Source organism: Alligator mississippiensis, chromosome 14 (assembly GCF_030867095.1).
Source record: "Alligator mississippiensis isolate rAllMis1 chromosome 14, rAllMis1, whole genome shotgun sequence".
Classification (NCBI taxonomy): Eukaryota; Metazoa; Chordata; order Crocodylia; family Alligatoridae; genus Alligator; species Alligator mississippiensis.
Window position 1 is genome coordinate 5497947 of NC_081837.1, and position 26657 is coordinate 5524603.

Genomic DNA, 26657 nt, shown 5'->3' on the forward strand with positions numbered 1-26657 from the left:
TGTCTCTCAGAATTGTTTTGATGCTCGCACACGACTGTTTTACAAGTATAGCAACCTAATCCGTTAATAGGTTTATATAGAACAGCTGTCAAAATGTATCTATAATGAGCCATGTATGGGAGGAGGATGAGTGTAACTGCTGATCTGCAACAAAAATCTTAGTAGTGTCTTCTCCTTGACATTACTGTGGCTGAGGTCGGGCTGTAATTTATCTGAGCGCTGTGACAACCGAGCAATATCGGCAGTGGGAACATGCAAGAGATTGAGACCCCTGTCCGTCTGGGCTGGTTTGCGCTTGCCTTGCTTTCAGGCAGCTGATGAAGGTTTGCTGCTCACTCTCTCCATGGATTGTGTGTCTTCCATTAGAATAAAAAGTCAAATGTGTCCTCCTGTCCTCCCCATCACCTTCTGCTGTGTCCCTTGTTGCAGATGGGCAGGTTGAGGCATCCTGAGCTGGTATGAAGTGGGGTAGTTCCAGTGACTTGTCTGTTTTGTGGCTGTCAAGAGAGGAAGAATGGTCTTGAGATGCAGGCATGGGATTGATAATGGGGGCACTTGGATTGTTTCTCAGCTGTGTTTCTTAGGGTACATTTGAATGGCAGACTGGAGTGTTAAGTAAAAAGATCCAAGCTAGTTTTAAATGAGCTTCGTTGGGTACCAGAAACAGCCTGGCTGTGGCAGGAGGGAGCAGAGCTTGCTGAAGTGCTGAGTGCTGACTCCATGGAAAGGTGTCACAGCTCCTGGGACAACGGGATTTTGCTTGGTTGTATTGGCAAGTGCCAGAAATCTCATGCAGATGGTATTTTAGCCATTCTCTGTTGGGATCTAGTGGTCTGCTTTGTTGTTCTCTTCATGTTGAAGGTGTTCAGTCTAGAAACAAGTGAAAGCCGCACAACTGTACAGTAGAGTTGGCAAGTCATGGCCTAACAAGAACATGAAGAACTTTGCTCTAGTGCTCGTAGCATTTGCCTTGTGCATCTTCCCAAATAAATGGGCAGGCAAGGTTTTTTGAGTTGATGTGATATCTTTTTTTTGACCAACTCAGTAGTTGGAAAAAAGTTCTTAGCAAGCTTTTGGGCACCGTCACCCTTCTTCAGGTATAGGAAGACTCTGAGGCTAGGCTAGAGGGGTTAGGCAAGGCTGGGGTCTGGATTAGGAATGAAAGATGGATAGGTAAGAGTTTTTCTGGAAGGCTCCATTCACCATTCAAAGCACTATTTTGAGGAGAGAGGCTGCACCTCTGAAAGAAGTCCATCTCCCTCCTTCCCTTGGGATTTATGTTTGATACGCAATCTCCAATCTGGAAATTGGATTCTTAGGCCAAGGGACTGTGGTCATTTTGTGTTGTGCAGCTGGACAAAGAAGTTGGCAACTATGAAGGTCTGGCCAGCTGTTAATAGGTGGGTCACCTACAGTACTTGGGGCTGTGAGGTAGCGTGGTAAATAGGTGCTGAGCTGCCTGAAAACAAACCTTGGATTTTGTGTTGATCCTCTTGTTTAATTTTGCTTTTGTTGTTAAGACAACTTAGAATTTATGAAAGGGGCCTGTTGGGCAGTCCTGGAGACTGCTCTGCCCAGCCTGCAGTGCTGTTTTGGCTGATTAGAACCCTTTCACTAAATCTGCCAGGTTGTTGTTGAAGTGTTCCCTATAGATCAGATCTTTGCTGCACTTAATTTTAGCTACATTTTAAGTTCTAGTACTGCCTGTTTGGTGAGCACAGAAAACAGCAACTAGTTGTAGTTTTGCAAGAATTCAGTTTCCTTTCTTTATTTCCCTCCTCCCCTTCCCTGTTCCTTGGAAACTTGCAAAGTAAATTTTTTTCCACTAGAAGTGGGGATCTGCATGGAAATGTCACTGACATCTCTTGCTCTGCAGGTTACAAAGCCCTGAAGGCGTTGATGAGAACACTGGTGGACCTACAGGATGAGCTGTTTTATCAGTATCCCGGCACGAGGCATCTGGTAGATGGAAAGTGCTCAGACGTGGAAAGGTGAACAGAGAACAAGACTGGGCCTTGCAGTGGGCTACCTGGTAGCTAATTTTTTAAAGAAGAACAAAATGCAAACTTTCTAAACTTTTCCATCTTATCTTTTCTCTCTCTTTTCTTGTTGCAGTTGAGTAACAGTCACTGCACCCAGAGAGCTAGTAGACCTCTCATTTTTACAGAAAATGTATTTTGTAACTTTTTGGCAGGGGAGGGAATCCTAAATTTGTTGACTACCCATTGTTCATTCCTGATCTGTGAAGAAAGGTGACTAGCTCTGGAACTGCTGTTGTTTCCTACTTGCCAGCTTGTAGAACTTTGCTTTTTGTTTTTAGTGATGATGAAATCCCCAGTGGCAGTGACGAAGAGACGGGAGGTGAGGAACGAAAGAGGAGGCGAGGCCCACCCAAGCGAAAGCTGGAGATGGAAGACTATCCAGAATTCATGGCCAAGCGATTTGCTGACTTCCGAACATATCGGGACAACACGTTGCAGAAGTGGCACGACAAGACAAAACTGGCTTCTGGAAAGCTGGGGAAGGCAAGTCTGGGGGCGCAAGTGCGTGCGTTTGTGTGCATTGGTGTGTCTCATTTCCCAGAAATGTTTAGAATAGCAAGTGTTTCACATCCAGTTTGTGAGCATTTTAAACTGAATCGAGAGCTACAATAATAAGCATTAAAACCCAACCCCCTCCCATCCAGAATAGAAACAAACTAAAAAAAGCAGCTCCTGAGAGTTTGGGAAATGGGTATAAACCTTGAGGCTTCAAGGGCATGAACTAGCTTCTACTGTTGAGGGTCAGGAAGAAAATTTCCCCAGTGGTAGGTTATTTCAGAGCTACCTTTTGTGGGGCTTTCCTATATTTCTCTGAAGCACATGGTGCCAGTCACTGTTAGAAACAGGATGGCTGGATTGGTTGAGTATGATGTTTTCTGAATTCCTAATCGACTAGCTACTTGTATCTTGGAAAGTAACCAATGACATATAATTTATTGTAAAAACACAGAACTGAGCACTTGAATTCAGCTGGTAATTCATTTTGCCTGAAGATCCAGGGTTCTCAACATGAAGGGGTTAATATTAATCACTTGGACGTTTGTCTGAGCTTGAATGGTGAAGCTAGTCTATTAAGTTAGGCTTTCAACTTGCCTCAAGTCAGTAGTTATAAGATGGAAAAAGGAAAAAAAAAACACCCCTACAACAAAAAAACAAAATCCAAACTCGCCCTCCTCCTCCTGCTTGGAACACTGTCTGCTTATCCACTGACATGGAAAGATAGAGGAACATTACTGCCTTGAGCAGCAGCTTTCTGCATTATCTGACACTAGTTAATGTTGTTTCAGGGTTTCAGTGCCTTTGAGCGTTCAGTCTTGACTCAGATTGATCATATTATGATGGACAAAGAGAGATTGCTACGACGGACACAGACCAAGCGATCGGTGTACAGAGTGCTTGGAAAGCCAGAGCAGGAATCTCCTCCCGTCCCTGAATCTTTGCCTGGAAATTCGGTAAGCATTTTTATTTATAAAACTCCTGCTGTGGCAGTAATGAAACTCTCAAATGAACTAATGTGGGCTTTTAGCAGGTAACATTTTGTTTTTTTGTAGTGTGTGGGTGAGTGACAATATCTTTAATAGGCCAAAAAGACTGAGCTTCTTTGCCCTTCTCTTTCACAACGATTGGATTGGTTCCTATGTCAGTTCTTGGTAGTCAGTACAAGACTCAAGGTGGGGTTATGCCAATATTTTACCTTGATTCTACTGTAGGTATTGACTCTGTCACAAAACCCATATCCTATTTCTTAAGGAAGCCACTGCAAAATTTGGCCCTGAATAGCAGCTTTTAAAATTGTTGCCCCAAGAAGTTGGAACTAAAAATTGCACTATGGTGTACCTGCAAATCTTGTTCTTAAGTCAGCACATAGGATGCAGTAGAACATAGAATTATTGTACTTGAAAATAAATTTCCCCTACATTTAAAAAATGCATTGATTCAGACCCATGTAAGGGCAGTAATGTATGAGAGACAGATTCTGTACAACCTGTGCTCATTTCCTATCTGAGAATAAGGGATTTTAACACTGGCAGTCTTTTTGTTGTTGTCTTTCCTTGCAGCCGAAATCCTTCTAATAATCAGATACTTAAACTAGAAAAAAAACCCCAATGTTATAATAGGAGATGTTAACATCCATCCACCATGCCTTTAAATATTTGTAAGCTCAGCATGCTGTCATCCATGTTCAAGATGCACAAGACCTACTGGATCCTATTATTACTTGTGAATACAAGATTGTTTCCTGTTATATACTTAACTACTACTTTTTGTTAAGCTTTACTCTAAATGTCACAAGCAGTGGGGCTTCCACCACTGTTCTCTGGAGTCCTTTCCACTTCCTGATATATTTAGATAGACATCTCTTTCTAAAAGAACCAAGACTGTATTTATTGAAGAATCTACAAGAATGTGTTGAAAATAGTGCTTTAGATTTGAATTAAGATGCAACGCTGTGTCTGCTTAAGATGTGATGTCCATAACATACACCCATATGGGCCTTACAGACATTGTCACTGCTCTTCTAGGAAGTCCTTCCTCAGACAAAATCCAACACACACCTGAAAGATGTGGATGAAGAGATCTTTGACGATGATGACTTTTACCACCAGGTGGGTTTCTGGAGAGCTGTTCTGTTTCATGGCTTGCCTTGGCTTTTGGCACTTCTAGAGTTAGTGCAGTCGGATCCTCTGTCTAAAGAAAACCAGTGTTTGTTATTAGATTTAACATCTGTAATTTCTACCTTTTCTTTGTATTTTATGATGTCCTAAAGTTTTACTTTTCAGACTGCCAAGCTATCTGAGCCCAGTCTTTCAGTTCTCCTAGCACTGGTGTAAGGTCCTGCTGAGCTTTATTAGAACAAGTTTACCCATGTGGGTCCGGATTGTTGAACCTGTGGTTAAAAGAAGAAACCAAAAGGTTCTGTGCAGGGGAGTGTGCCATCAAAGCCACAATTCCTGTAGCTGCTCAATGGCACATTAGTTACTCTTGTCCCAACACACAGGTTGTTTAACATGCATGCAGGTAGAAAATACAACTGAACTTCCAAAGCTCTACTAGGCTTGGATTGATCCCAGTGATTTTTATTTGTGGAAGTCTTGGAGACACAGAAACTGCACAATGCTCCTGAAGCAGCGGGCTGGGGTGGGTGGGGAATCATTGTGTTTGTAATTTGTGTAGCAAAGGACAATGCCAGCGGCATAAAAAAACATAATGAAAATTACAGTAGTTTGAGGAATATGGTTTGCTATATTAAGTGCTGGCCCTGTGCCCAAAAAATTACTGTTCGTATGAGGATTCAGAAAAAGTTTTAACATCAGGACTAAACAAATACAATTACAGCATTAGAAAGCTGGAAATTTCTAAATTGAACGGTTCATTAGACCTGCTGGTGAAATCATGGGACAATTGGAGTATGGGGAAAGAGGCTGGAATTATAGCCTAAGATATGATAACTAATTCAGCCAGAAATATTTAAGTGCTTTCAGGGCTAATAGGCTTTAAAAGTACAGGGTCTGGGCCAGTGAACAGAACATACTTGTGAAGTCAGTATGCATTATTTACATTTTATAGCTGGGGAGAGCATGGGGAAACTGGTGGGTGCAGTTTTTACATGTTTTCAGCATTGCTGTAATGTGGCTTCTGTTGAGATCAATAGGAGTTTTTCTCTAGACTGTCCAGTGACAGAGTTTAGGACAGGGCTGAACACTTTTGAAAATCTGGTCCTGTAAGCAATCTGCTCAAGGCAGCCAACTGCAGATCAGGAACGGGACCTGAATCTCCTACCTGGCACAGTGCATTTACCATAAGAACATCCTTCCTAGCACTGGTGTGAGATGAATGGCATCTCCATGGCAGGCAGAGGCTTTCCATCCTTCTTCAGAGCCTTTTGCATGGAGGCAGTGGTAATTTCTGCTTTTCAGCAGCAATGACTAGAAGGCAAGATCTGTGCCAGATATCATGCGGATAATATTGAGAGAGAATTAAATGTTACTTACATCTGTAAGAGTCCAAGTGTGTAACAAGAGCATATTGCAAATTAAGCCAGCTTAATAAGTTACTGCAATGAACAAGGGGAAATAGCTTTGACTGGCAGTGCTTCAGCCTGGACAGCAGGATTTTATTGGCCCTGGAATGTGAAGTTTTGGAAGAAAAATAGCAGTAACCAAGTGGCCCTTCCTCCCTGCTAATAATTTTAATTTCGATAAATTCTGATTCCAGAATTATGACTAGTCACATCTTAGCTTTTCCCCTTACTGGTTAATTGGGGTGCTGGGGTTAATCTAAATTAAAACTTAAACTAATAGAGGTCATTGAGGGAAGAGAAACACCTGAGTAAAACAAATGGGTCTGCCAGGCACAACTGTATCTTGGCCATTTCCCAAGAGGGAAGTGGCAGCAAATTGGAGTTGGTTCAGCGTTCTGCAGAGGTGAATGATGGGTGACACTCGTTTAATGTACAGCATCTCCGGAAACGTTCCAGATTGCATTACTCGCTTTACCAACTGCTGCCACCCGCGCACAGTGAATAGGAGCGGGAGCAGTCGACAACATCTGGCAGCACAGCAAGGAATGGGTGCAAGTCTCGAAACCCCATAGACTCTAAATATGGTGCTTAGGACTGTGGAGGCTTTAATCACTTACCAGTCCCTGGCAGCAGGCTACGACAGCTTATCCTAGCCTCGTACATCACGCACAGACATCTGCTGAGCCGCGAGGCAGCTACACATTCATTTTCCTTTCTTGCTTTTTTATCCTTTCTCCCTCCCTCCCTTCCAGCCTTCTCTTCTCCTCCCGTCCCCAATATGCTTCTTGGAAGAGATGATCTGTAAAGATTACCGCTTCATTGTGTGCAAGTAATTGTGGGGATGCCAGCCCCTTGACAGACACAGCGTAGCACCTGTTCCGCTGACCTGGTTAATTTCTTCTGTTGAGTGGGATTTGGCAGAGATTGGAGCTGAAGCCAATTCAGTGATAAGGCTCAAGAAAATGGCTGTATGTTTTCTGTCACCTCCCAATTAAATTGGTTTCATAAAGTGCTTTCCTTTATTTGTCAGGGTAGTAAGCTGGAGCTGAGTGTTGCATTCAGAAAGGGTAGAGTGCATTACAATAGACTGGTGACAATACAGCGAATGTGTTTTTCTTTCAGATGGGTCATAACCAGGGATCCTGCTTTTCTCTGATTTAAAAAACAAATCCCCAATTTCTGGATAAAAAACAGTAACCCAAAATCCCCATTTTCCCATGATTAAAACTATATATATATATATATATATATATAGTTATATATAGTGGCATTTCATTTTAATCACGGAAAAATGTGTTTTAACACCACTCATGCATACGTACATTACATACGCATCACCACCCCCACTATTACTACACCCCACAACAGAGCCATCAGCATCCCTGGATCTTACAGCTGCACCTCCAGAAATGTAATATACCTCATCCAATGCACCAAGTGCCCTGATGGAAAATATGTAGGAGAGACCAAACAACAACTGCGCACCAGAATGAACGCACACGGGAAATCCATCAAAGACAGAAATACCCAATTACCGGTGGGGGCACATTTCTCACAGGAGGGCCACTCTCTCTCCAATCTCTCAGTCCTGATCCTCAAGGGAAACTTACACAACACTTCCCAGAGACGAGCCTACGAGCTCCATTTCATCAACCTCCTGGATACTAGAGATCATGGACTAAACATAGACATTGGATTTTTGATACATTATAGTCTGCCTGGCAACTGACTCCCCAGCCCAGCCCCTGGCTTCTTTACTTTTCATTCCATCCAGGAAGAGCACACACCAACTGCTGAAAGTTCCTTAGCCTGACGAAGGGTTTTTGAACCCGAAAGCTTGCTTAAAAACTATTCTCCAGCTATTAGGGTTCGTCTAATAAAAGATATCAGATTCACCCAAGGAACCTTGTTTACATTACATACATACATACAAATATATATCTATATCTATATTGAGAGAGAGAGATATCTGCCTATCTATATAGATAGATATCTCTATCTATCTATAGATAGTTTTATTTTAATCATGGAAAGATGTGGATTTTGGGTTACTTTTTTTAATCCAAAAATTGGGGATTAGAAAATCAGGATCACTGGTCATAACTGTGCATGTTCTTTCTGCGTGTGTGTCTGTACACATGCATAAATAAAATGTATCAAAGGACCCAATTCTTTCTGAAGTAACAGGTACCAGCAACTCTGATAGGGCTGGGAGTATTGTTCAGCACCTCTGACAGTCTGACCTCTGTCCATGATGCTTATAAAATATACACCATGCTTTTTTCTTTTTTGCTGTTTTTTTTTTTTATTCCTTTTAAAAACTAGTATCGCATTTTAGGTAGTGATTATTATTTAAGAGGAAAAACATTGTTCAGTTCTAGGAAGAACAGTAGAAGTCTAGCACAAATTGGTGACCACAGCAAAGCTGAGGTGGTGTAAATACATGCACTGTTTTGTTCCAGGTTGTGCTCCTGGAGTGATAAGATTGCATCTCGCCTCCAGGAAAGCAGGATCTTCTCTTCCAGACCCTCCGTGGCATTCAGTGAAACTTACCCTGGAGGTCTAGTGGGATGATTCAGGATTTGACCATTTTTGTTTCATCAGTTAATTCTACTGACCCCTGTTTTCTCTCGTAGTTCAGTTTTACAAGCAGACAATCTAGTAATGAACTGTAGGAAAGGAAAAATAATTTCACTTAAAAATTTTTATTCCTGTGCGCCACATTGAATGGTTACATTCTCTTTCTCAGCTACTTATAAGTGGAACAAAGCTGCTTTTATTTAGGGATGTTGTGCAAGAATAATTACTATATTTTATAATGATAAGGCACACCTGTGTATAGTATTGTATGATTCTGAATATCCCCCTAAGAGGGTTAAAATTTTGTAGGAAAAGTTATTTAACATAAGTTTGATTTGAATTTTGATCAGTTTTCATTACAATTATTTAAATTATTTTTCAACATATAGCTGTGGTGCATAAGATGCATCTTAATTTTGGAGGGAAAACACCACTTGTACACTGGAAAATACAATAAACAGCCTCAGAAAGATCTTTATTGCTAAAAGCAATGTGGGCCTGGACTCCATTTGTCTTTACCCAACACTGTAATTCACACATGATTGTAAGATTTAATAAGCTCTTTTGTTTTGTTTTAGAAGCTCTTTTTACTTACAATTCATTACTAGATACTGCGGTATTAAGACTTAACTTTCCAGCTGGCCACTGGAGTACTGCAGGTTTGACATATTACTGTGGAGATTTTATTATTAGGTTGAAATACTCCCTTAGTAAGGAAGAGGGTTGAAATTGGTTTATCTCCAACAGGAATTAGGTTAATGTTCATATACTAAGAGTTCCATTGGTAGCAGTTCTTCCCAGAACAAATGTTCATCATTGATGGCAGCAGGTATGCCTACGGAGAATTAAGAAATATACCTAGCTTTTCCCAATCCGGCTTGTATTGCATTGTACATTATTGCTTCTTAAAATTGCCTGCAGCCATGTTATCTTGTGCTGTGATCACCCCATTTCTCATCAGCCAAGCAGGGTCACAGTGGATCTGCTTGAATGGGAGCCCTCATATTTTCAAATACTGATGGTGGCATTTCATTGGGTGAAATAGGTGAATCGGTAGTGTTCTGGAGAGCACCTACCCCTAAAGTGTTGCATCAGGTTTGTGTGAACTGTTAAACACGTGCTGCGTTCCACCCTCAATGTGGGTACATTTCTTTGGGGGGCAGATAGCTCCCTTACACAGGGACAGACCCTCCTAATATTATTGACTTTAGCAACTTCTATGTGATGTTCTGTATAAGATACTATATATATGTATTTTAGCAATTCGTTTAAAGAAAGTAGTGATTTTACTAAGCCCTTGTTCACATCTAGTTTTTATCTCAAAGAACAGTTTAACCTATGTTTGTCACAAAAGCAGCTTCCAGATCTCAAATGCTTATGAGGATGCTTCCAGCTTAATATGATTTTCTTGTGAGTTTTACAGTCCTTTAAATTGAAAGGTGTGCCCTTTTTAAAAAACTTAATTTGACAGCATTAAATTTATCCTCAAATTCCAAGCAAGAGTACATTAAAAACGGTTCCCGGTCACATACTGTTTTTGTGTCTCCCAGGTATTTGATAATGCCATAAACAAGTAATTACTAATCCAGTGAACTATTAAAAGTCGATAATTGTGAAGAATAGAGAGAAGACTAGCTTTCTGACAAGCTGGTTTACCTTAATTAAATTGGTGAGTGATTAATATGGACAGCTGATCTTGTGGCTTTAATTAGATGCATTTAGAGTTTTGTGTGAATAAGAGATGTCTCGAACCATCCCATAGGTTAATGGCAATACAATACTCTTATCACAGGCATGTATCTTTCAAATGGCTCAGTAGATGGTTAATAACACGTTTTAAAGCTTGATTTGGAACTTCTCTTAATGGGTTATTAGAAAACAGAATCCACAGCCTTTAGCCTTTTCTGTACATAACTTAATTTCAGTGGAATATTTAAAAAGGTGCTGTGAAGAGGTTTAGACTTGCAGTTTGTGGTTTTGCATTCCAGAATAGATTATAGCAAACCCAATACAAAAAATGGTGATTTTAAAAGTGAATACACTATCAGTGGGTCTTAATTTTCTCTGGCATTGCTAGAAATCCAGGAATAGAGCACATTAGTGTATGGGATCTTAAAAGAGAATATTAGTGTCCCTATCCAAGCAGGCTTTTGCAAAAAGTAAACAGAAAGAACTGTAAAATACAGCTTTATTTATCACTATTTATGCTGTTTTATTAATCATGGGTAACGTTAGAAGCACAGATAAGGGGGAAAAATATGATTTTTGTCTTTACAGTATGTCTCCAAAGAATGACAGGGAAAAATCTAGATTAGGGCATACTCAGTTGAGCCGTTAGTTTTATCATAGGTCTGGACGGCTCTGTCAACTTTCAATTCAGAGCAAGAGTGACTTTATTTCTTCCATGAACTCAGCAGGCAAGAGGGACAGCGGTGCATGCCTGTTTTGTCTTTTGAAAGACAAACAAGAAAATTTTCCTATTTTCTGTAACACAGTTTTGTTTTTTTTTAAGACCTCTTAGTATAGCAAGTTTTTTCAGGTAGGGTTGAAAAAGTTTGCTTGAATTGATATAAGAATTTTATATTAAAACAAAAGAGGCAAGCAGGGACTGGGACTTATAAAATGCATGTTAACAGGCTAGCAACCCGCTCTCAGAATTAACTGCAGAGATTGTAACAGTAGGGACAAATGAACAAATTGCAGAGAAGGAAAACAGGATAGGGACTTACGCTGGGTAGGCACATAGGTGGTTACTGCAAGGCAGCGGATATGTGGCAAAGCTCCATGCATGTTTTAACTCGCTGTAATGGGTTCTTTTTTCTGTACCCAAACCTAAGTAATGTGACTTCCCTATAGAGCTAGGAGACTGTAAACCTGAATTGAAATAGTGTTGTACCTTTGCATGGTAGTGGCTCAGTAAATTCCACGGTTGTGGCACTAAGGTTAGTTTGAAGTGTGTAGCTATAAAACCTCTCTCATTCTGGTGTGAGGTTTTACTAAATTCTTAACTGCACAGGTGCTGCCATTAACTTCAGCAAACGCTTCCACCTGGTACCAAAGGCACATAAAACTGCTAAAAGATGTGAGGGCCTTTATTCCATTTGCCATGTCCTTTGTCAGAATACTGTGGCATAGCTTATAAAATCCAGGTCCAGCCTCCGGGTTACTGCTTCTTTGGGAGTGGTGAGTTGAGTGGCAAAGTTACTCCTCTTAGTTACAACTGTAATTTTGTGGTGTTCATTTAAAAAGATAATTATATTAGCTTTTTGGGGGGAGGTGGGAGTGGGGAGGGTAAAAGCAAATGATTCAAATAAAAGCCTTTTACTGCTGAAATTGCTTAACTCCAACTCTGTCTTCACACATCAGGGCTTAATGCTGATAGTGATTTACTTACACTTCCTAGTTAATAATTAGACATTGGGCGACACCATATATCACTCCTAATGGAATATATGGGGTCTGATGAGAGTTTTCTGTTTTGACTAATAAATTTTAGCCAGAATCACCAAGCTTAATGAAATATTACAGCTTTGGAAGTGTTCTAGGTCTTGTGCTGCGAAAACAGTGTTACTTTATTCAGTAAATGAATTTATCATTCATTCTGTATCCTGGGCCCTAGCTGGCTCTGGAGCATGGACTGAATGCAAGACTGAACTAGAAAGCGGAAAAACTAATCAAATCTTTAAAGACCATAGGCAGCGAGGCAGGTCTAGACTGACTTTTTCAGTGGTAGCCTCTGGCTAACATCCACTTTTATTTTAGTAACCATTGTTAGCATGATTTATATCTTCAGCTTTAGGACGCACACTATTTAGATGTAATAAGATGCTTCACGGCGTTTATTTCCATTTCCTAATTTCTCTCCTGTCCCTGCTCCCTCTGCCCCCCTCTCTCCCTCCTGTTTTGTTTGCTGCTCAACCTCCTAAATCTTGCAGTCACCCCTGCATAGAGAGGTCATTTTCACCTTGAGCTCCAAGGTCAGGAAAACAGCCCCTGCTGTGACTGATGGCTGGATTCCCTCTTGGTTTTTTCTCCTGCTGTTGCATGTGGCTTTCCCTGTTAGCATCTCTGCATACAGATGGGGGAACAGACACCAGCATGAATCACCCATGCCTGCTGCCCCCCCCCGTAAGAACTCCTCTGGTGTTAATATGTTTAAGACCCCCCTCCGTACCTAGTGTCTCAACTGCTGCAGAGACCAGATCCTTTCTTGTTCAAGATGCCTACATTGCAGCACCAGCAACAGGGAACCCTAAGTCCAGCTACATTAGGAAGGATTCATTCCACCGTCTGCTGCCTGTGAGATTCAGCACACTGCGATGGGTGTAGTAGGAGGGGTACTCGGTGCATATTGAACTGGCTGGTCTTGAACTTGGTGACTGATCAGAAAGAAATGGTTCCCCTGGAGCAGGCCCTCTACTGGAAATGTCTTGCTGCTTAGGTTTTGAATTTAATCTTAGACCATGACAGCAGCAATACCTCCAGCCAGTTCTACCAGCCTCAGACCATTCAGCACACTCTGTAGCCCACACCTGACTCCTCTTGTATCCTAGAGAAAAGGGATAGCTGGTGCAAAGGGTTGCGTGGGAGAATTACATGCTTGTAGTGACCCAGCTTCATAAGGTGGCAAGCAGCAGTGTTCTGCATGAGGGCAGCTCCTTATAGAGTGCACTGCAGTAATGTAGCCTGGAGTGAACGTTGATTAGATGCATTATGGTCACAGTGGTGCTCTTAATCCATTCGAGAGAGACAGAAAGGCATTTCCCTCTTGAGATTGCTTAGGTCTGTTGCAAATATAAAGAAACCAGATGGGTGTCTGAGGGTTGGCATTGTAACACCCTGCAAAGCAAAGCAGAGTAGTGCACAGAGGTATTGTGACTTCAGGAACTACGGGTTGTTTTTTTTTCTTATGTATATGAGGAGCTGAACAAAGATAGAACCATTGCTGAAGTTGTGGCTGGTAGATAATTGGATTCTCCCCTTGTGTTTGTGTACTTAGAAGCAGACAATCTTGTACAAGTTCCCATTTGTAATGAAAACTGAAGTACTTTAATAGAAAAGCATTTGTAGTTAAAATTTTGATTTAGGGAGTTCATTCTAAATGAACCTTGGATTTCTGGTGTTTCATAGACTTCCTGCTTGATATGTGGCACTGTAGCAACTCTGTTTGTGGCTTTCCTAATTGTTCTTTTTTATTTTTGTATGCATACATACATACCTTGTAGGATCCTATACTGGAACAAAAGACAGAATCCCAAGAGATCTCCTGAGCTCAGTGCAAATTTAAACAGTAAGATTCAGAATTTAGCATGCACATTGCGCAAGTAATGAATAGAATATATACTGTGTGTCTTATCCGATCAATGGGATCCTGTCAACATTTCTAAAGCTTCTACCATAAATTGCTCCCTTTCTTCCTTGTATGCTCTCTGGATATATCCACAATGCAGTCACGCGTGTACGTACATGTACTTAATGTGTTAAATGAAAGACTCTCGCTTTTTAATTATATTGGAGGTGTTCATCCTGGCAGTTTCACACCACTGTTTGCCAGTGGCAATGAAATAGCTTGGGAGCTGCATTAGATGGAGAGTTAATGTGAATCAAATGTCAGAATACTTGCGGAAGGTGGACTCCATCTTTTTTTCAGGGGGATATTCCCATCTCTCATTCACAGTGTGATCAGTGATCACATCCACCTGAATGATTCCAGACATAAATCCTTCAATGTTGTCCATAGCTGTTGCAGAATAATTGCTTTTGCATTTCACTTTTCTGCACATGCTAACTGTGTAAGTCTAGTAACACCTTTGTGACATAGCTACGGTCCATATTCCCATTTTGTATGTGCAGACACGTGGCAGAGATGTTACATCACCTGGCCACTGCGTTGGTGCGAGACTAGTGGGGAGCAGAGCCACAGTTGCTGAGTTCCCTACTTGTAATGTATCCTCCAGACTATGCTGCTTCCAAGTTATTTATCTTGTAATTCACACTTGTCTGTTGGAAAAGGTGATGTCCAGAAAAGCATTTGCCAGCATTCGGTATATAGCTGTTGCATGGGAAGAGGGAACCGTGAATTAAATATGCAAATTGCTAGAGTCAGAAAAGAAGTTAGAAGGGAATGGTGCTACATTTTAGCCATCAAAGCAAGCGAGTGCATTATCAGGCTGCGGTCTCCCAGGCTCGTCCAGTGGCTTTCCCTTTGTGCTCATGCCAAAGAGTCAACGTAAGAGGACATCGTGCAGTATTTAGCAGAATATTTCTTGCTGGACTAGGAAGAAACTGGTGAAGACAGTCGCACCATTTCTTCCTGCTTTTAAAACTCTCCCTCCCACCTTGCTTCTGACAGAATATTGACTCGAAACCAAGAGCCCATTTTTGCTTAGCCTTAAGGGCAGCTGTTTACAGAGTAGCAGTGTTACATAGGTTTACTGTGTCGTATGTCTGTGTAACACTGGATTTGGATCTTGTATTTAGCTGCCAGAAGTGACTGTGATGAAGTGGGAGAGATAAACTGATAGATTGTGTGCCAGAAAGATGTTGGGAATCAATCAGATAAACAGGGCAGAGAAATAGCTTGCTGTTTTCTAGTGATAATAAACCAGTGGCCTCTGTTCCCCGCATTTTTAAATGTAATTGCTGTGGCAATAATCTCCCAAAATAAGCAAAATGAAAAAAAAAATCATGGGAGGTTTTTAATTGTGCTTGAATTGCCCATTCTTTCTTGCAATAAAATGTGACTTGAAGGAGGGTTTGTGTAAATCTTCCTTCGTTGTTTAAGTCTCTATTTTATTAAGAAGCAAAAATCCTCACAAATTATAGCCATCTAATTTTATGGCACTTTTTAAAAGTGTGTGCAAGGTGGGAGGGGTAGCTTTACCTGTGTAGTTCAGTGAGTTGTTCAGGAGATTGGTATCCGTGGGTGCATCTACACCTGCCCCCAGTTGCACAGTTGTTATTGTGCAGTCACTTAGTACTTGCTTTAGCAAATACTAAATGACTGCACAGCAACCATCGTTACTACACAGTCCCAGAGGTGCACGGGTTTTTTCCAACCCTACTGCGCAGTAGCGTTGGCATCACACTTTGTGCCCACTGATGCTACATCCCCGTAGCTCATCAGTACGATGGTAGATGCATCCCGTGTGTTGTGTGCGTTTCTTCCGTAGAGCAGTGCTTGGGGGCAGCTTTTAACGCCCCAGCTCTGCTCGGTTTGGGGAGCAGAGGGGCACTGCAAGCAATGTGTGAGGCAGGCCGGTATAAATGGGCGTATTATACAAGGAGCATACTCAGTCCTTGTAGTCAAGGGCCTATCGAGCTCCCATCAATATTGCTGGCAGTCTTTGTGTTCATTGTTGTAGTATCTGGATTGACCATTGGATTCCTTTCAGGTGTGAAGGGCAAGGAACAGGGGGAAAAATCCCCATGCCTTTCCTCCTTGGGCAGATCCCAACCAGGCTGCATGACCCTCGATTCCTCTTCCATTCCAGGGGCCTGTCAAGATGAGACCTGTCCATCTGTATTTATTAATTTTACTGCTGAAATGCTGGCAGCTTGGGAAGCCTGTAGATACCCTGTCGTGTGAGGTTTATTTTTCTTCTGTATGTGGATAGGTTGACTAATACCCGAGGCATTAGAGCTAGTGGCAGTAAGCAGTAGTACCCAAAAGGCCACATCTGATAGACGGCAGGAAGAGGCACAGATCAAAACCAAGCCTTTTCCTCTGGGCTTGGATAGGAAATAGAAAAGCCTGTTTTAGCATCTCTGCTTTAGCTGTAAAAGGCATTTTGCTGTGCTGGTCCTTGGAGCAAATGTTATTGCCTTACCAGTGCATGACTCTTATTTTGTGAAGTGTTTTTTCCTCATAAAGGTTAGGAGAGAGGCACTTGGGATTATGGGGCAGAGGTCTCATTGCAGCTCATGGTGTGTTGCCTGCTGAAAAACCACTGTTAATGGGAGCAGTGTGCATAAGTCCCCACAGCCTCTGAAAACTCAGCCCCTTTTATTCCTTCCAGAAACCAAAGAACGGGGCAAGTCCACAAAGTGCCAGCTGGATTGCACCTTCTCTGCTCTGCTTTGGGCTGCGTCCACTTTTAAAAGAGATTGTCCAGGGAAGGTTCCATGGAGAGATTTCAGCCTGTTGTGTATTCCTGAGTCCCTGCTCGTTCTGCATCCGCGCTTGCTCCATTCATAATTGCCAAAGGCCCCTCGGTGCCATCTTGCCAGTTCATTGGTAGGGAATTGGTAGAACCAATCCTGTCCTCTGGTGTTGCAATGCATTGATCTCCCTGATGGGAGAGACCTGCTGGGTCCATAGTCCCCTGAAAGCATGATTGGGACACTGCGCTGATTTCTGACTTGTGCTTGATTGGGTGCCATTCCCATCAAGTCACAAATAATGAATAGCATTAGTCATTAGATTGGATGAAATGAGAATATAGTTGTCCATGTGTGTACTGTGTGTATATATTTTGTATTCTACTATATAGTACGCGCTTAGAATCAAAAATAAACTTCTTCTTATGGACATGTTATTGCATATTTGCTTTCTGGGAGATGTTTGTTTTCTAAGGGATAAGCAACTGAGGGACAGACTGGCATATGCACTGTTGATCTGACTTTTTGTGATAATTCATATACGTTGCACCTGCTTATTCCATGGGCTGGCTGTATTATTTGTCCTGAAGTACTGCCTACAAAGGTCATAGCTTGTTTCACCCTGTTTCCCTGATAAGCTCCTCTGGAAAATGGGCTCTGCATTCCCCTGGATGGCTTCACATTGCTGCTTATTAGACGGCATTGGCCAGTCCAAGACCATCCCACTTGCTCAGACTCCAGATCTCTAGTTCATTATCCCAGTAGTGGGATGTGAATGGTCAAGCCAATGTTCTGCGCTGTCCTTCCTCTCTATGTCTGCCTGACCTTTTGGATTCTCAGTTGATATTGATGGGGCGGACTAAACTAATCATAAAATGATGAAGGGAATGCTGCACCACTCATTGATCTATCTGAAATTAACTGTCCTGCTATAAGTCTTCCTAATGGCCTTCTGTGTTATGCTCCAGTCTCACTTTTATTTCTTATTTTTTGAATGAAGGGGTTAACAGGAATCCACCTGCTCTTGCTGTTGGGTTTTGTGTTATTGATCGTACCCTTTTGGAGGGGTCACCGTGCCACTTAAAATTCCTGCCTTGGCATTGAAAGTTTGCTCTTGCCTAGGAAACATAAAGGTCTTTGGTGTGTGGGTTGGGATTTTCAGAGGAGTCGAGAGTGAGGCAGCCTTGTTTCATTGGGATTTCAATGCCAGAGTCCCCCAGGGCTCCTTGAAAATCTTGATGTCCATGCTTACCTCTTGTTCTGTACTGTCCTCCTAACTTTGGTCATTCTCTTCCCTTCTCCAGCTTCTCAGAGAACTCATAGAGCGCAAGACCAGCTCTCTGGACCCCAATGATCAGGTGGCGATGGGCAGGTAAGTGATGAGCTTCAGCTTCTGTATGCCATGCAGCCAGCTTCCTCCCATTGGTTTCTGATCCCACTGATACAAAGCCTCACAGTCCTCCCTGTTGAATTTGAGTTTTTGACAGTGACTTCTGGGGGGACAGTCAGGTGTACTAAGCTGCACAGGACAGGGTAAAAATAAGATGGTTTAGGGTTAGCTAAGCAAGGCACTTTCTCTGGCAGTTCCTAGGTTTTGGGGCACACTGCTGGCACCTGAATTTGCTAGCCTTCAAGACGTATTGCAGGGCTCCTTTGAGTTTGTCCGGAGTTGGGGATTGAGGAGCCTTGCTTGGGTGGAAAAAGCTGGGCTATGCAAGGCTTGCTTGGAAATGCTGCTTGGAGATAGGATGTTCAGTGTAAGCAGCAGTTCCTGTGCTGAGCTGGTCCAGGCCTTATAACAAACTTTCGAACTATTGGATTCAATTGTTGGTGCAGCACCTAGAGGAATAGATATAAATAAAATAGATAAATCACCTCAATAATAATTAATGGCTTAAACATGATGCCTGAAAGCATTATTACTCTTGCAGCCGGGCTTATTTCTTTTTGAAATCACCTGTGTTTTTTCTTTCTGGCTGTTGAGACCTGCTTTCCTGTTTCCCTGATCTTGTGTGAGACTCCCCAGGACAGGGAAGGCTGTCTCTCACTGCAGCCTGGCAAGCATGATCTAGATGAAGTGACTGCTCCCTGTTGAAATTTGGCACTGTATCATTACAAGCTCTGGCTTACCTTTGTTTTAAGGGGGCTGAACTTGCTGTATTGCGATCAGTTAAGCCATTCCCCTGTCTGCTCTCCCTGCTCTGAGAAAAGATGCAGTACAGCTAAAAAAGCAGAGGAATGGTTTCTGTGTGCCAAAAATAAAATGTAATTCTCTTATTTCTCGCTTTAGTACTGTGGTTAGAAAATTAAAAAAATACAAATGCTGCCTAATGATCAGTATACATTTAAATAGCCAAGGGCTATAATTTAGAAAAGCATAAAAGGGGAAAGGAAAGGGAAACAGAAAATGCTGGAATAAAATTCTCCACTGAAAACTAATATTGGAATGTGTGTGTGTTGGGGGGGAATGCATTAGGAAATTTTGTGTTGGGGAAATAAGTTTTATCCATGTAAAATATTACCCGATTTTTAGTGCGGTGTGTCAGATTTATTTTGTATATGTCTGGAATATTATGGAAAGCTATTCACTATAATTTAACATGATATAGCCAAAATTACATTTAAGTGGTGATTACATTGTACATTTATCTGACTTTACAATAAAATAGATTACAGTAATTAAGATTATATTAAGATTGCGGTAATTGGATTTTGCTAGATTTTTTTCCCTGATGTCGGGTTTCTGTTGTGTAAATCAGGTAAGATGACTCTTGTTTCTTTTTAAAAAAAAACTGTTTGTGACTAGAAGCACTTGTCCCCCACCTCCCGAAAACTTCTTGGACTTGAACAAGCTCTGTGTGAGCTTGTTCCCTTCTCAGTATCAGATGGAGATTAAACAGTACTTGCTTGTTGTTTTCCTTCTGGTCTGTATTTGCTTAAAGGAATGGGTTTAGCATTATGCAGTGGTTCGGGTTTGGGATTTGCTAGTTTTAATGGAAGAAGTGGGAAAGAAGCACTTGCCTGTGATTTTATATACATGTTTTCCAAAAGTGAGGAATGGATCTCGTTTACAGGGGATTCTGGCTTTTGCATACTTCACTTGATGAAGTTAATATAACCCCTGTCATTTATAGTCCCAGATTGTGGCACATGTAGATAGGAAGGCAGTCTGTTCTACCACACGATTTCTTTATGCAAAATATAACTCACTATAGTAATAGACGTTAAATCAAACGAGAAAAGCAATGGTTATTAGCTAGCGTTAGCATTTATATTTGACGAAGAAAATCTTTTGAATTCTAAAGATTCTTAAGAATCGGTAACTGCGAATGAATAAAAACAAGGGGTCACATTGTACCCTTACTGGCTTCTTTGTATACACAAGACATGAATCCCCACTGAATATTGATCAGGGTATCAAGGGCAGGCAGGGCTTATCTGTGTCCCACAGAGCGGCTGGGGCTTCAGCCCCTGAGCGCAGCCAGAGTCCAGGTCATTTCTGCATAAGCCCTTAGCCTTTGTAATGTCTCCCGGGCACTCCAGCTTGTTGCCATGTGCACACAAGCTCTTCCTCGGGGGGATTTCACTGCATAGTTCAGGGAGACTTAACACAAACCAAGTTACTGTTAACTGGCACTGGGTTACCTACGGGGCTCAGGGGGGAGGGGATTACCAAATTGGAGGAATTAAATGGTTCTGGAGGCACTTGAGGCTTTGACTTCAGAACTGTATCTTAATAGCTTTTACCCTTGTCAGATTCTTCATGCTGCGATCTTTCCTAAAAACTGCTATACTAAAACAGCCCTAACAGTGCTGTGTAATCCTTCACTTTGGCTTCCCCAGGCAGTGGCTGGCCATCCAGAAGCTACGAAGCAAAATACAGAAGAAGGTGGACAGAAAAGCTAGCAAAGGAAGGAAAATCCGGTGAGTGACAGCACCTTCCCACGGCAAGAGCATTGCTCTTGTCTTATCATGCTGATTGCCTTATGTCACCATCAACATGCTTTGCCAAACTTGTTTTTTGGGGGGAGGGTTGTTGAGAGAGCCAGTGAAAGCCAGTGGCATTTATATTTCTCAGTCCTGTAAGGCCAGGTTTACAAAAATATGTTTTGGTGCCATAAAGTACAGATAGATACCTTGCAGACCTTACAAATCTGCCTAAATGAGTAAGGCACCTATCTCCTATCTGTTGAGTGTCCATGGGAATTAGATGCCTTAGCCTGCTTAGGTACTGTTGTGAAAACCCTCTAGGCACCAGTCTTCAGCTTGAGGTATTGAAATACATTTGTAAATCTGTCTCCTGATCACTGCACATGAGGACCGTTTTCTTATTCTTTTGCACCTGAAAATGTCTTGGTTGGGGTGTGAGAGGGGAAAGTGTGGTGAAGGGATACAAATTTTTTCCCCTTTGCAGAGCAGATGCATTACTCTCCCTGAGTTGAGAGTGACTGCATGATTTGTAGTAGAGGAGGTGTTTGTGGCACGGAGGCACGCTGAAAAGCTGCACTGCTTCCTGAAAAATCTGCAACATTAACCATCCTTTTGTGAGTAAACTATAAATCTTGAGTTTAGATGGCATCTGATAGAAAGTCAGTGGAGTCAGTCTGGGTCAGGCTTGGCATAGCAATTTTTAAGATAGATGTCATAAGATAATTTATTAAAAGAGGGAAGAGCTACTTTGTTGGCCTGAAAAGCCTATAATTATTGACTATCAATATTCTTTTCTGTCAGCATCACACATAATTGGGTATATTCATGATTCAGTCAAAACTACTGACAACATCACACAACTGAGTCAGAGTCATAAAGCTTTAGGAATAATGGGGCGAGTCTCTCGCTGTGTGCAATCGGTTTGCTTCGGAAGTCCTGAATGATCAGAAATCTTGCTGTCAGTTGCACGTTACATTTTAGCTGCCTCTTTCTTTAAAAAAAAAAAAAGAAAGAAAAAGAAAGAAAAGTTGCTCTGACCCTCAGGGAAAATATTAATATCTATAAAATACAATGTCATTCCTGAAGAGTGTGATCAGTGCACAATTAAATCTCCTCATCGCCCCATGGAGTCCAGCGGGGAAAGTAAGGAGCCAGGAGGGATGCATTCAATTTTTGCCTCCACCACTGAGTCACTATTTGTATGTCCCCTGGAGTGAGTCACTTCAACCTCTGCCCTTCAGCTTTCCTTATCTGTCAGAGGTGGATACTGTCACTTACTATCTTTTGTAAAGCAGGTTGAAGTCCTGGAGTGACAAGAATGGAAGCACAGGGGGTGGCATTCGATTTTTCATTTGGTTGTCTTAAGTGGCAGGTTTGGCAGTTGTGAACAATTGGTGGTTCTGCTTCCTGGGTACATAACCCCCATCAGTCTTCCTGGATACATAACCCCCATCAGTAGAAGACTCAGTGCAAGGTGTCCAATCCAGAATGATGGTGATGGAGAGAAGGCAACCCTTCTATGTGTTGGTCTTTGTAGCTCAGGGGTTTGGCACTTGTCTGGGAAGTTAGAGACCCAGGTTCTAAGCTCCTTCTTGCCCAGAGGGGGTTTGAACCCACATCTCTCTGACTTCCACAGTGCTCCAACCCCCTCACCACAGATCAGGGGCTATCCAGGGCCTTTTCTAGTGCTCCTTTTGAAGCACAGTCACTGCCACTTGTATTTAATAGATTCATAGATGTTAGGGTCTGAAGGGACCTCAATAGATCATCGAGTCCGACCCCCTGCGTAAGCAGGAAAGAGTGCTGGGTCTAGATGACCCCAGCTAGATACTCATCTAACCTCCTCTTGAAGACCCCCAGGGTAGGGGAGAGCACCACCTCCCTTGGGAGCCTGTTCCAGACCTTGGCCACTCGAACTGTGAAGAAGTTCTTCCTAATGTCCAATCTAAATCTGCTGTCTGCTAGCTTGTGGCCATTGTTTCTTGTAACCCCCGGGGGCGCCTTGGTGAATAAATACTCACCAATTCCCTTCTGTGCCCCCATGATGAACTTAAAGGCAGCCACAAGGTCGCCTCTCAACCTTCTCTTGCGGAGGCTGAAAAGGTCCAGTTTCTCTAGTCTCTCCTCGTAGGGCTTGGTCTGCAGGCCCTTGACCATACGAGTTGCCCTTCTCTGGACCCTCTCCAAGTTATCCGCATCCTTCTTGAAGTGTGGCGCCCAGAATTGCACACAGTACTCCAACTGTGGTCTGACCAGCGCCCTATAGAGGGGAAGTATCACCTCCCTGGACCTATTCGTCATGCATCTGCTGATGCACGATAAAGTGCCATTGGCTTTTCTGATGGCTTCGTCACACTGCCAGCTCATGTTCATCTTGGAGTCCACTAGGACTCCAAGATCCCTTTCCACCTCTGTGCCACCCAGCAGGTCATTCCCTAGGCTGTAGGTGTGCTGGACATTTTTCTTCCCTAGGTGCAGCACTTTGCATTTCTCCTTGTTGGACTGCATCCTGTTGTTTTCTGCCCACTTGTCCAACCTGTCCAGGTCTGCCTGCAGCTGTTCCCTGCCCTCCGGCGTGTCCACTTCTCCCCATAGCTTTGTGTCATCTGCAGACTTGGACAGAGTACATTTCACTCCCTCGTCCAAGTCACTGATGAAGACATTAAAGAGTATCGGTCCAAGGACTGAGCCCTGCGGGACCCCACTGCCCACACCCTTCCAGGTCGAGACCGACCCATCCACCACGACTCTTTGGGTGCGACCCTCTAGCCAATTTGCCACCCACCGGACTGTGTAGTCATCCACATCACAGCCTCTTAACTTGTTCACCAGTATGGGGTGGGATACCGTATCGAAGGCCTTCCTGAAGTCTAAGTATACGACATCCACCCCTCCTCCTGTGTCCAGGCATTTTGTAACCTGGTCATAGAAGGAGACTAGATTGGTCAGGCACGACCTGCCTGCCACAAACCCGTGCTGGTTTCCCCTCAGCATAATTTGCCCTGCCGGGCTCTCACAAATATGAGCCTTGATAATTTTTTCAAAGACTTTACCAAGGATGGAGGTGAGACTGACTGGCCTATAGTTGCCCGGGTCCTCCTTCCTCCCCTTCTTGAAAATGGGGACCACGTTAGCCCTTTTCCAGTCCTCCGGGACATGGCCCGTGCGCCACGAGCGTTCGAATATTCCCTCCAGTGGCTCTGCAATGATGTCGGCCAGTGCCTTCGGCACCCTCAGATGGAGCTCATCCGGGCCTGCCGACTTAAAGGCATCCAGTTCTTCCAAGTGACTCTGCACCACCTCAGGATCTACGCATGGTAGTCTGGCGCCTTGCTGCTGCCTCTCTACAACCCCAGTGAGAGACTTGTCGTGCCCCTCACTTAGGAACACCGAGGCAAAGAACTCGTTGAGGAGTTCAGCCTTGTCCCCCCTGTCTGTCACCAATTGTTTCTGCCCATTTAGCAGAGGTCCTATTCCTCCCTGGGCCTTCCTTTTACTCCCAATATATCTAAAAAACAATTTCTTGTTGTCTTTTACTTGGGTTGCCAACCTCAGCTCCATGGTAGCTTTGGCCCGCCTAACTGCCTCCCTACAAGCACGAGCAGAGGAGGTATATTCATCTTTAGTGATCTCACCCCATTTCCACTTTTTATGTGCTCCCCTTTTGGCCCTTAGGCTGCCCTGGATTTCTCTGGTCAGCCATGGAAGCCTCCTGGCCCCTTTCCCTTTTTTGCCTCGCTCGGGGATCGTCTTGCTTTGTGCCCGAAGGATAGTTCTGGATGGAGGCAGTGTTTGCCTTACAGGGAAGTAAAGCTCCAGGCTAGAACTCATTTCTTTACCTGTCAAAGTCAGCAGCCTTCTTGGTGAACCACATACCCTCTGGCTTGTTTGCTTCTTCCTGGCTCTCTGTAATTCCCTCTCCTGGCTGCCTAGGAGGCCAGCTTCAAAAGGAGTCCTAGAGAAGATCTTGAGTGATGCCAGACCTGTAGTGTGGTGGTTTGAGCACCGTGCTAGAAAGTTTAGAGAGATCTAAGTTCAAACTTCCTCTGTGGGTGGTGGGCTTACAACTTGTGTTTTACTGTCTTCCTAGGTTAAGCACCCTGGCCATTGAGCTGTTGAGCCTAAACCATGGGAGGGTATTCCTCCAGAATCCTAGCACCTGCAAGTCATGATTTTGAGCCATCAACATTTCCAGGCTTTGGGCACTAGTAGACATGCATCAGATGGACTTTCCCAGCCAGTGGGTACCCTATGGCACTTGCTCAGTCTGTACGTGTAGCGTATGCACTCAGTTCTGTGTCCACACTGCTGGTAAATGGAATTGCTGTCTTCGCAGAAATGCCAGGAAGGCCTCTTAGACCACCAAGGGGAAATTTTTCTTGCTGGAACTCAGCATCATTGCCCATTATTATCATTGTCTTTTCCTTTCCTAATGCTCTGAGAGGTTTGATTGGAGGGTGCAGTTTCAGCGTAAAATAATATCCACGGCTCTGAGCACTTTCAGAAACAACTGCCCCTGCAGCACTCTAGCTAGGGAGAAGAGAACTCATCCCCATTTCACAGATGGAGAAACAGAGGTAGCAAAAGTGGGGCAGGACTCGGCAGTTGTCCCAAGTGCCCTGTCCCCAGTCCCAGTCTATTAGAAAATACTTTTCCTTGGGATGGATACATCTGAGGTGTATATTTCTTTTTTGTCATGGAATAATTGTGCAGCTGTGATTTGGGATGTCTTGCTGTGTTTGTAATTTAATATTTTGTCTGCTAGGCTGGGGTTTGGAAGGCTTCATTTTAAAAATAGCAGAATAAGTAGACCCCAGCAAACAATTAGTGGCAGACAATTTATCAGAATAATGAAGGCCCTTTATAAATTCACAGATTGTCCCCGAACATGCTTTGATTCACACAAATACATTAAATGTTGGCATCCTATAAGCTAGCTCATGGACCAAAATGTGTTCACTTCGTTCATACTTTTGCCTCGACTTGTTGTTTATAGCTTAGTATCTGCCCTAAGTTGTCTGGTATCATGTATGCTCTGTGATTGGCCTGAAGTTAGTCTGCCTGCAGCGTTATAACAGGACAGCTTCTTCCTTTAGGAATGACAAAGCCTTGGTTTGGGCACCAAGGTCCTTGTTTAAGGGTGAAGGTAATTACCTTTCTGAAGAGGCACTTACTTGGTAATATTCATGTGAAGTCAGTCCTGACCTAGGGAATGGTTCTGAACAAGTGAACAAAAGAGTGCAAAGGTGGCAGAGTAAAAAAGTGACTGTATCTGTCCAAATGCTTCTGAATCTTTCTGCCTGCCATTCTTCAAGCTCTGAGAATAGCAATGGCTCCAACAAACCATTTCCAACTTGGGTAGTTGACAGGGCAATATAGGTAGAAAGCTGTTGGCTTGGAGTTTTCTGTATCTAATGACTAGTGTTTAAAATCAGTTGCCTATTCAGAGATTTTGAACGGCAGGTACCTGGGGCCTTTCCGTAAGTTACAGACCAAGTGAGGAGAGTAAAGTTGGCTCTGATTCACTTAATCACCTGATTTTTTTTCCCCCTCCTTATTTTGGGAGAGAAGTAACAGTCACCAACCATGACTAGCGAGTTATTAGCCACTAGCCACCAGTAAAGCCAGCGTTCTACATTTGGGGCACTAGGATGTTTCCATCCAGATAGTGATGTTTCCCTCCATTAATAAGTACTGATGTGCTGTCTATTTCCTGCTTTATTCAGGTATCATGTCCATAGTAAGCTGGTGAGCTTCATGGCACCTATTGACCACTGCACAATGAATGATGATGCCAGGTGAGTAATAGATTAATTATGTTTCTCAAATGGCTTCATGACAGCATGATATTGACCTGTTCTTCAGTCTGTCGCCCTCTCCATTTCTTCTTATCAGTTACCCATTTGTCATTGGCATCATAGCCTGGGTGTCTTGGTCACATCTGTCCAGGCAATCTAGCTGAGCTTTCACTCCTGTAATTACTG

The 26657-nt window shown here is 42.9% G+C and overlaps 1 protein-coding gene across 4 annotated transcripts in view; it reads left to right on the top strand.

Annotated features, from left to right (window-relative positions):
• The window catches only part of AATF (apoptosis antagonizing transcription factor), a 75389-nt gene that overhangs the window by 27143 nt on the left and 21589 nt on the right, over positions 1-26657 (top strand). For 2 of the 4 annotated variants that reach the window (XM_014608122.3, XM_006276475.3), the window contains exons 5-11: positions 1877-1991; positions 2321-2525; positions 3329-3493; positions 4565-4648; positions 18048-18115; positions 20587-20667; positions 26400-26475. In XM_014608122.3, coding sequence (XP_014463608.1) covers positions 1877-1991; positions 2321-2525; positions 3329-3493; positions 4565-4648; positions 18048-18115; positions 20587-20667; positions 26400-26475 — 794 coding nt within the window. Of the gene's footprint in view, positions 1-1876; positions 1992-2320; positions 2526-3328; positions 3494-4564; positions 4649-18047; positions 18116-20586; positions 20668-26399; positions 26476-26657 lie in introns of those variants that run through there. The other 2 variants (XM_014608121.3, XM_006276474.4) reach the window with 1 other exon arrangement.